The sequence below is a fragment of the Anopheles arabiensis genome, chromosome 3 (assembly GCF_016920715.1).
Source record: "Anopheles arabiensis isolate DONGOLA chromosome 3, AaraD3, whole genome shotgun sequence".
In the NCBI taxonomy this organism is placed as follows: Eukaryota; Metazoa; Arthropoda; class Insecta; order Diptera; family Culicidae; genus Anopheles; species Anopheles arabiensis.
This window is the reverse complement of record NC_053518.1, coordinates 18,746,964-18,756,951: the sequence shown is the minus strand read 5'-3', so window position 1 is coordinate 18,756,951 and position 9,988 is coordinate 18,746,964. Positions and strand designations below refer to the sequence as shown.

General features: G+C 46.5%; 2 protein-coding genes across 3 annotated transcripts; one reads left to right on the top strand and one right to left on the bottom strand.

Annotated features, from left to right (window-relative positions):
- Nucleotides 1–1,731: 1,731 nt before the first annotated feature.
- LOC120903376 (cyclic AMP-dependent transcription factor ATF-6 alpha) lies at nt 1,732–5,259 on the bottom strand. The gene is made up of 4 exons (XM_040312788.1): nt 5,080–5,259; nt 4,001–4,989; nt 3,767–3,933; nt 1,732–3,702 (listed from the first exon to the last, which is right to left on the bottom strand). The coding sequence occupies exons 1-4, from the start codon at nt 5,096–5,098 to the stop codon at nt 2,559–2,561; spliced, it is 2,319 nt and encodes a 772-aa protein (XP_040168722.1). The 5' UTR covers nt 5,099–5,259; the 3' UTR covers nt 1,732–2,558.
- Nucleotides 5,260–5,558: 299 nt separating this feature from the next.
- LOC120903164 (stress-activated map kinase-interacting protein 1) lies at nt 5,559–9,886 on the top strand. Of its 2 annotated transcripts, none has more exons than XM_040312412.1 (2): nt 5,559–5,853; nt 6,229–9,886. In XM_040312412.1, the coding sequence occupies exons 1-2, from the start codon at nt 5,810–5,812 to the stop codon at nt 7,895–7,897; spliced, it is 1,713 nt and encodes a 570-aa protein (XP_040168346.1). In that variant the 5' UTR covers nt 5,559–5,809; the 3' UTR covers nt 7,898–9,886. The 2 variants fall into 2 exon arrangements, with proteins under 2 accessions (XP_040168346.1, XP_040168347.1); XM_040312413.1 differs by having other exon boundaries at nt 5,559–6,095.
- The last annotated feature ends 102 nt before the right edge of the window (nt 9,887–9,988 follow it).

The following is a 9,988-nucleotide window of genomic DNA, read 5'->3' as shown; positions in this document are numbered from 1 at the left end:
CTCTTGACAGTCGTTTGTTCAACGGCGGCATAGTACCAGTCGTTAAAATTAACAAATGAACTCAATGCGTTCGCGATGCCAAATTCTAGCAATTTTTAACGACTCTGGTTAATTTTTAACGACTGTTAATTTTAAACCAATTCTTTCGCGATACCAGCTATTGTTAGCAAGATGCTATCGTTCGTTCGTTCCGTTCTTTGAAAAACCGGCTTTGTCCGGCTGTTGCTTGCTGCGTATCGTTAATAAAAATCGTGTTAAACAAAACCAAAAATGGAGTTGCATTTGGTATTATGGTGCAATTTGTAACATCTATCCTACTTTTTGTTTTAATTTTGCTTGTCTTAACTAGACAAATAACTATTATAAAATTTAAATCTGTACTCATATGGCAGAACGGGTTGGAAAAGATGTATTATAATATGCGAGTATGAACAACGAAAAATAAAATGTATTTATTTTTCATGCCACGATGTCCACATGATCTTGGCACTCGCCATGATTCCAATATTTGGCCATTCGATTTGAAGCATTCTGTTCCATTCGACAACCATTGGAGTGCCCCCCCCCCCCCCCCCGAAGACAGTTTGGCTTCTAAGCTCTGGGTCGGTTCTTTTGCACCCCAGGTTCACGTTCCGTTCTTTTTGAAAAATGAACTAGTTCCGTTCCGTTCCTTTTTTTTAACGAAATTCCCAACACTAGCCGAAATGTGATTCTTACCGCGCCCGGTTCAGGCCTGGTGCAATCGCTCCACTGTGTGGTTTACACCCGCAGTGCACGGCATGAATTTACAGCCCATATCCCCCCCCCCTCAATCGCGCTCGAGAACATTGGAGCCCTCGGAGCTAATTCGACCCAACATATGGGGCAAACAAATGGGCGTTAACAAAAATCAAAGTTGATCATAAATTCCCGAACACCTTCAAAATCCCTTCACAGCCCCTTGGATCGAGGAGGGCCACCCTGTACGATGCTGTCGGTGGGTGGCCGCCAGATAATATCGATGGCGCCCGGATCGAAATTAATTAACCATCTTTACGGATTACGGGTCTCCCTCGCTGGTCGGACCCTCTGTTTGCCATTACCGTTTTTGGGTTTTGCTACTGCCCTTCGAACTGCGTCGATCGAGGGAAAAACAGAGCTGCACTAGCTACCTGTATGCAGCCCTCACCTGCATGCGCGCTTGTCAAGTGGAGCATTGATTATGATACACGATTGTACGGGGAAGGTCTCGGCCGGTGGCGTTTAACCCGATTAGCTGACTGCTACTTGGTGCTGGAAAGTCTGCGGAACAGACCGAAAATTAAGCGTTGGGTAGTTTGTTTCGTTTTGGGTTGACCTTCATTTTGGGGTTTTATCTGCCGGTGGCAGAGTTTGATAGTAGAGCTAAGCTACCAACACCATATGGTAATCCTGCAGCGCTGAGCAGACGAAAATAATGCCGAAATGATATTGCTGAAGAATGGGATCAATGATCGTAATCATCTTAACGGTTCGATTCATAGAAATTAACTATCTCCCAAACGACCGCTCTGCTCTTCTGAAGCATTATAGAGTTGATAGTAATCGTAAAAAATCAAGCAAAGGCAGGAAAACCGTCATTTACATTTAGCTGATGGCAAGTTAGGAAACCCGAGGTTTAACCATACTGTTGTGGTATTTGTAACGGACTGCAAAAGAGGAATGTTTTCTTTCATTTTGTGTGTATTGAAATTAAAACAGTCAGTTTTGCAGTTTTTTTTTTATAATTCCAATCAAAGTGTTTAGTAGTTCCAAAACGTTTGTGAAAAAATAACACATCCAATTCACACGTACAATACAGCAATGCAATGCTACTTCTAACACACAATAATCCTGTCCTTTTGTTCCATTCTTGTTCCATTACGATCAACAAAATCAGTCTACGTTTACTTTATGCCAAAATAATGAAATTGTTCTGTACTCTGTCGTTATCTGTTACAGGGCATGTGAATCCCCAAAAATTAAACTTAAAACAAAAAATAATTAACCTTAGCTCTGATTGCACCCCCAGTCATTAACGATTTGTTCTATCTACCTTTTGCTGCCTTACGCTGCTTGCGTATGCTTCCTTACATTAAGTATTGCAATTTTAACCATTATGGCCGTTATTTTCCTTTCTTCAATCATTACGAGTTACTTTGATCTTTTGTTCAGAAAAATGGTATAAATCAAACTGAAAAAGGTAAAGAAAACTGCACGTAAGGTGCGGTTTTTGCTACTATTACAATGTGGAATGGATAGAAACTAAGCTAAAATTAATGTAACAATTTACGCTCGCATCTACAACATCAACAATCATTTGTGCAATATGATGGTGCTTCAAAATTAACGGAAAAAACTAGTGCTCTAACGAACGGTAAGTTAAGCCGGTGTTAATTGTGTAGGATAAAAAAAAACCTTTCAGTTTCATAATAGCTCCTGTTTTGTTGTGAGATCAACAGCAATAACTTACTAAAAACAAATAATAAAACCAACGCACGATCACCCTAAATGCTTGTTCTGGTTGTCTGTCTGTCTGCCAACACCGCGCTATTAATCCCTCAATTAACGTGATGTTCGCTCTTCAGGTGCTCGTTCATCCGCTCCACAAAGAACGGTCGGCTGGGAATATGCTGATGCTGAACAGTGTCCCGCTTGGGGTGCATTTCCTCCACCGTATCAGCGACTTGTGTCGCAGCGGACGAATTACTGCTCCGCGCCAATCGGCTGCCTCGTGTCGTTCCGCTACCGTTGGCCCTGCGGTTCGTTTGCCCACCGGCAGTTGTCGCATTGCGTCCACCATAACCGCCCGTTGCACCCTTAGCACCCGGTTCACCACCCTGCCCCGGTCGTAAATCACCGGGGATTGTTTTTTCGCGTATCTGAATCACGGACGTGTTCATTACCTCGCAGTCGATCTGCATGAGCGTTATCTTGTTCGAGCGATCCGTCCCGTTGGCCATCGGCGAGCCGGGTGTCGTCACGGTCGGTAGCATTAGTGACATGCGTGGCCGGCTGGTTTTATTGTACGCCAGGGCGGGCAGCAGCAAATGCTCCTCGCTGAACGAAACCAAATAAAACGTATCATCTCGGCGACCAATTTCCTCGAAAAATTCCGCATATTTCACGTGCACGCGTGGATAGTACAGGTCAAGATCGTGCTGGGAGGGTATTTTCCCTCGGTATGTAACAGCGGTATCGCGCTGACCAGGAGCAACTGCAGGTGACTTTCGTTGCCGATTGCGTGACAGTTTCTTCCCACCGTTTAGGGCTAGCTTTTGCTGCCGCCGTTCGTACGACTTCATCTGCGTGCTAATGTCCTTCATGTGTTGGTAGATTGAATCGATCGTATCCTTCAGGCGAAACATCTTATCAAACGTGTCGATGCTGACGTCTGCCTGGCCTTTGCCGTCGGTAAGGTTTTTATACCCGTTCTCTCCAATCCATCGGCGAAGTTCGCTCGCTAGACGTATGTTTTCCGTTTGATTTACGTAAAATGGACACTCGGATGATGGTAGCATTTCGATTCGGTCTTTTTTGGTCAGTTCATCGATCGCGGTGAGGTTCAAGCGGAAGGGCTTGGTTCGTTCGCGCTGCTTAGTACCATTCGAGTCATTCATCCACAGCAGGCCACGGGAATGAAATTCTTCGGCCCTGTGGGGAACTGTGTCTAATTCTAGATGATCATTATTGGTGAGAAGATTGCTAAAAAGATAGATAAACCATTTAGCATAATTTTTTTTTAATTATAAAAGTTAAATAAACCTACCCAATAGGATAAATATTAATCGACACCATAAACAGCATGGCCAGCACAATCGCAGCATTTTTGCGAGCTGTTGGCGTTACTTGTTTTGCTGCAGATTGTCCCACCAGCAGGGTATTGGCTGCACAAGTGCAACGCATTTTCAACCTTTCCAGCAGGTTTGCGTTTTCCTACAGAAAGATAGTATCGAAAGCGTTACATAAACGACTAAATACACCGTTTTCGTTCAATACATACCATCCTTAGCAGGTTATTCTCTTTCGACAGCACATCCAAACGCTCCTCAAGTGAGGTCACATACTCTTTCTTCTTCTGCCGCGATTCGAGGGCCGACTGACGATTCTTTATCATACGCTGATGCTTTTTAAGCAGCCTTTCGTCAAGCGTACGTTCCGATAGGCTGTTTCCGGCTGCCAGCATCATCGGCACGGTTAGCGGACTAACTGGCGATGAGATTGGTTCTTGTTTGATAGCTGCCGGTGGTTTAATTTCACTTTTCAAATCAACCCCCACCGACGGTGTTGCAGGTTTCGGTAATACAAAGGGTTTCTCCTGCTTCGGCGTTTCCACTGCCGGTGTAGCACGGGGAAACGATTTCACTGCCGATGCAATGGGCAGCTTGTTGGTTGGTGTGGCCTTTAATATAATCGTATTATTCGTCGGCTGGCTTTGCATGTTGGCCAGCAGAGCGCGATAGTCTTTCGCCGACAGGACGATCGTTTTCTTGGTGATTGTTTTCGTCACGTTCGAGAGGGAATTAGCATTTTTAGGAACGATTTTTAGTTGTCGCAGCTCCGTAACAGACTTCATCGTGCCCGTTCCATCAGCTGGGCTGGCCGGTGTTTGCGGTGAGATTGGCGGACTGTCCAAATGCATTGGTACGACGTGGCAGCCATCGAAGCCACCTGATGACGGTACCGAATCGTAGCTCTGCTGGCTGTCGGACGGCGAAGGTGTGTCTCGGTTGGATGGTGAATGTAACGAGTCGTACGAAACATCGTTCAGAAAGTCGTCGGGATTGATCATTCCCGCACCATAGTTGTGGTTGTCCAATTCATCCAATGCGCACTCGTTCACCGTGTTCCAGGTGGTGGTCGATGGGTGTGTTTGCGGGAGAACGTCGGCACTCGAGGTAAAATCACTAAAACCCGCACAGAGAGGAACACTATCGAACATTGCGGGAGATAGGTAATCATCTTCCAGCGAAAGATCAAGCACATCACGCCCTGTAAATAATGAAATCGAAAGTGAAAATTGGGAACGAAACTTCGGGAAGCGAAGGAAGCGAATCGCGGTAGAAACAAAACAAATCGTACCTCCAAACGGTGCCTCCATTGTTCCAATGAATGATTGTCCGTTAATCACAGCAGTTCCGGGGGATTGTCCTCATCTAAATGCGTAAATTGCTTGCTAAAACACTGGTCTGGCCGATTTGTGTACGGTTTTGGAGATTTTCGTCGGCATTTGATGAGTTTGCTTTTGCGTGTTGTTGTTTTCTTCTGACAGCACCCCTTGTGAACAATTGTCAAGCAGTGTGCTGTTGTAAGGTTCTGCGCGAAATAGGTTGCTGATAAATTTGAAATATTTATTACAATATGTATTGAACAAGTTGTTTCAACGTGTCTTTATCCTTGTTTAAAATAATTGATTTCATTTAATCTACTGTTTAATTACATAGGTTTTGTTGAATTCCATTTTAAAATTTCCCTAATCTGCTCGAATCACGCAACAAGAAAAAAAAGCACACAAATCTGCTTGAATGCTCTCTGTCAAACGTCAAACTTACCAAACATGGTGGTCAATGTTGTTTTTTAGCGCTGGCTGTTTCGGCATCACTAGTTCGGTGTAATTTTACGCATTTTTTACTGCATCTCGTCCATTCTTCCCATTCTACAGTGTTCTGCTGCTCTGCCCCGGGTGTTTTTGTCGCATTGTTCACTGCAATATACAGTCATGGCTAAGCCCCGGCAAAAACAATCCCCTTGGTCTTACGCCTTCTGCCCGGGGGAAGATGCCTAAGCGCAGGATGGCGACGATGCGTGGGGAATGTTGGATCGTGCAGTTCCTACCAGTGCGAAAGTTGTTTCTGGGTTTGTATTGCGTGCACTAAATACCATCCTTCAACCGGCTCCGCCACCACCATCAACGGTCAGCAGCACCACCCTATCAAAATTGGAAATGAGAGCACCACGATGAGGGCTAAACTTAGATAATCACGGAAGACGGTGCGTCGTCGCGATCGCAGTGTCTTCTTCACCTTTGTGCTTCCACCGTGCGTGTGGTGCACGAGCAAGAAAACTAACCAACGCAAGAATCATTATTGGCTGAAAAGGTAGGCGCCGTGGTGCGGCTTACTGCCGCCGACCGTTGATAGTGGGCCCAGGCTCTTGCATCCCCGCACGCGCACGTGTTGCGCTGTTTGCAGCCAGTAACGCAGTTCGCCTCGTTCCATTTTTTTTTTCTAGCATGGCGACGTACAACAATGCCCACTGGTTGCTGTCGCACATCCGGAACTCCTTCATCTCCACCGACGATACGGGCGTCAGCGAAACGGTGATGGTGATGGAGGACATCCCGCTGCAGCTGGCGAAACGGTTTCGGGAATCGCAAGCACGCGTTGCGGAAACGACAAACCAGCCCCAGTCCCAGCCAGAAACGACCGCGCCAGATGAAGACAGCGATGGGCCCGGCATCGATCCAATCAAGCAACAAATGCAGGCCCGGTTCGGAGTGGACTATGAGTACTTCTTTTCCTACCCCGGGCTGGACGATACGGATGAGGAAGATGCCGACACACTGTCCCAATCGTACGAAATACAGATGGACCAGGAGAGTGGGTTCCACCGGCAGCGATCGAACACGGCCCAGAAGCTGGAAAAGCTCGAAATTGCACGACGCAAAGCGTCACAGATACGAAGTGTAAAGCTGGACGACAGCTCCGTGCTGCAGCCGGAAGAGGAGGAGGATGAAATCAGCCTATTGTTTAGCCGGCGGGTTTCGCTGCCAAGCGAATCGCCACGAAAGCGACTAAGTTCGACGCTCAGCGAACAGTTGAGCACGTTGCCCGCGCTGCCGCAGAACCAATTTCTCGAGTACGCCAAGTTCGACGGCACGGGCCACATCGAGGTGCCGGTGCGCACGTTCAAAGTATTCGTTCCCGCTCTTCCGGAAGAGCAGCGTGCCTTTCCGTTGCCGGTCTGCGTACTAGCCACTGCCAAGATACAGGAGTTTATAGGGCTGATTTGCTACAAGTGTACGATCGCGAACCCGGCTGTAGAGTTGCGCCCCGTACGCCACTACGGCCTGTACATGACGGAGGAAGACGGTGAGCTGGATTTGGATTTCCCGCCGCTGGATGTGAACGAACCGTGCTCGAAGTTTCGTTTCACGCATCTTGTTATGGCCGAACGGCGGCTGTCGAGCAGTGCAAGCCATCAGCCGCTGCCCACCACCTCTAGCGGACAGTCGCTTCGGTTCGAAGCATTCAGTACGGAGCGCAGCACGAGTCTAACTACTCCCACCTCGGCCACGGCTCCGAACGCCACCACAACGGCAACGTTATCGAAACCGATCAAGCAACCGTCGGAACAGGCAGGTGGAACCGGTTCGAGTACACAGAAATCGGAACCAGCTGAAACGATGACCACTTCGCAGCGCATTAGCAACCAGCAGAAGGAAGATCTTGATCGGATCAAAGGGCACACGTCTAAAATAGAGGCACCCCTCTACCGTACGTTTCAGGTGCAAATCCTCCACAAATCGCGCCTCAAGACCGAGGTGCAGCTGGGCATCTCGGGCGATCGGTTCGAAATTGATCCCATACCGAACAATCCGGGCAAGTTCTGGAACCGCCAAAAGCCGGCCTGCCACACGATGGACTCCGTAGCCGCCTGTACCATCGTGGAGCGGAAACACTCGAAGGCGGTGCTGCGGTTGGTGTACTGTACCGGCAATGTCGTGAGCGGTGAGGCCGACGGACCGGTAAGTTTTAAGCACTACGATATCGAAGCGACGCCCGATGCGGCCGAACAGATCGTGGAGAAGGTGAACAACATTCTCGAGGTTCGGCTGAGCCCGATCCGGCGCGAGTACATGCGAAGGCGGGGCAAATTAAAAGCACCCTCTAGTGCGTAGCCCATCGAGCAGCCTGTAGGATAAGAGGCGAGGAGAAAAACCGCGAAAGAGGAAGAAGAGAAGGAACCATATACTAACACTAACTGCCATTTTATGTGCGTGCTTTTACGCACCACACAATATTCATTTCACTCGCGTTTACGGAAGATGCACAGAGAGAGAGAGAGAGGAAGCTATTTATTTTATCCATTCCCACCCAGACGAACAGTCGATCGATCGATCGGATCGGGCATGATCATGAAAACGAAGGAATTGCTCACCTATCTATCCTACGAGACACACCTAACGTTTGCTTTACAGACAGCGTAATAACGACAAAAAGAGCAAATCCCTCTTATGTAGTACGTACGGAATATATGATCATACAAGCTTTAATATTTATTTTCCACAACAGTCCAAAATGCCCCTCCAGCAGCACTTTCCTAATCGCACTTTCCTCTTTCCAAACAACGCAACGTGTAAAGCAAGCTTCGGGCCTCGTAGGATGATGGGTACGCACGCACTCACTGTCGAATTCATTTTTAAACTAACTTTTATGCTTACCCTGCCAGCAGAATGGTCGTTCCTCGGTTTCACGACCATGCCTAACCGATCGATTATCCTTCATATACAGTCATATACACCCCAAACAAATGCCAACAAAGACTCAATAGACTTTACTTGCAAAATATCAATATAATAGCCAATTCACAGCCAGTGTTTCGCCAACGGCAAACACGTTCAAAATAACTTAAACTGAAACAAAAAACAGTCGTGTACAGCAGCAACAAGCCAGTGGAATAAGGATAGTGCAATTTAGATTTCCTTTCTTGTTCGCAGATAGGAGGGTTTTTTTATATTGATATACATTATATGAAACACACGTTTTGCGTACAATCAATAGAAACGACATAAATGCAAAAAATAATATAACAATCTCCAACCTAGTTTCGTTAGATAAGGGAGGAGAAGCATTTAAAAAAAAGTCATAACAGTTCTAAAGAACATACTACATGCAAACCGGGAAAATTGTGTTCAGCAACATGTAACCGATGCGCGCGATCGCTACGTCGCTTGCGCAACTGCAGACAGGTTCTTGCGGGGAAGTTATGCGCAGGAAGAAGGGCCGCCATGGAAGCGGATTTTTTTTTCTGTTTTTCCTCTAATTTTATACAATAAGTTAAGCAGCAGGCAAGGAAGAGATAATATATATATACATGTAAATGTGAAACGATGTGTTCCTTTAGCAGTTAGCGAGATTAGTTAAGCAGGGCGTTAATGAGCAACATGCTGGTGCATGATGCACCGTGCCGCTTCTACGTAGTATGTGCTACCCTATCCATCAGCCGGTCCTATTTATCGATCCTTAGTTTTGTATTTAAATAAGCTTATCGCTAGCACACTGTCCGTTGACACTGGACGTGTGGTGTTCAGATTTAACATATGTTCCTCGACTATCATCCGGTTCGACTAGCCGCGTGTTGCGTGCGTCGGTCATCTTTTAACCAGGCAGGAAGATAATTACGGAATAATACGCTTAAGAGATATGAGATGTATTTTGCGTTGCGTTTATTTTTTGCGATCGAAACTCAATCCAGCTAGCACACCGCAACCCCTGCAGGTGTAAAGGAGAACATATCAGGAACGATAAGACGTGTTCGTGCGCAGCAGTTTGCCTGATATGTGGAGGACAGATAATCTTAATAATGCACTTGGTGTCCTACCAGTACCAGTTCGGGAATGTTCTCTCATTGTTTTCCTCTTATTGTATGTGTACAGTGGTGTTACAGGCAGGAAGGGGAGCGCAAAAGTAAGGACACACATGGAGCCGATTATTGCTCTGCAAAAGCAATCGATTCGAAGGTCCTAGCTGGACGGCTACGAGCCGCTATGCTCCGTTGGGATCAGTGTGTTCAAGAATAGGGATTACAATCAGCTAGTAAGAAAGGTATTGTGTAACAGTGTGGCAGGTGTTAAACTATAAATATTATAAAACTTCCTTTAACGAGATGATGTTTGTCCTCCGTTCTGCGAGATTTGTACTTGTACTGTTAACATCCGAATCAGATTTGTGCGGCAATGTTTCTTAAATATTTACTTATTTTCTTTCAT

What these genes read in the sequence shown, in the direction of transcription:
- LOC120903376 (XM_040312788.1), bottom strand. An exon ending in AGAATAACCTGCTAAGGATG is followed by an intron (nt 3,934 to 4,000) that starts GTATGTATTGAA and finishes ATCTTTCTGTAG; the next exon opens with GAAAACGCAAACCTGCTGGA. An exon ending in ATTAATATTTATCCTATTGG is followed by an intron (nt 3,703 to 3,766) that starts GTAGGTTTATTT and finishes CTATCTTTTTAG; the next exon opens with CAATCTTCTCACCAATAATG.
- LOC120903164 (XM_040312412.1), top strand. Translation starts at nt 5,810, where the DNA reads ATGTTGGATCGTGCAGTTCCTACCAGTGCGAAAGTTGTTTCTGG. An exon ending in AGTGCGAAAGTTGTTTCTGG is followed by an intron (nt 5,854 to 6,228) that starts GTTTGTATTGCG and finishes TTTTTTTTCTAG; the next exon opens with CATGGCGACGTACAACAATG.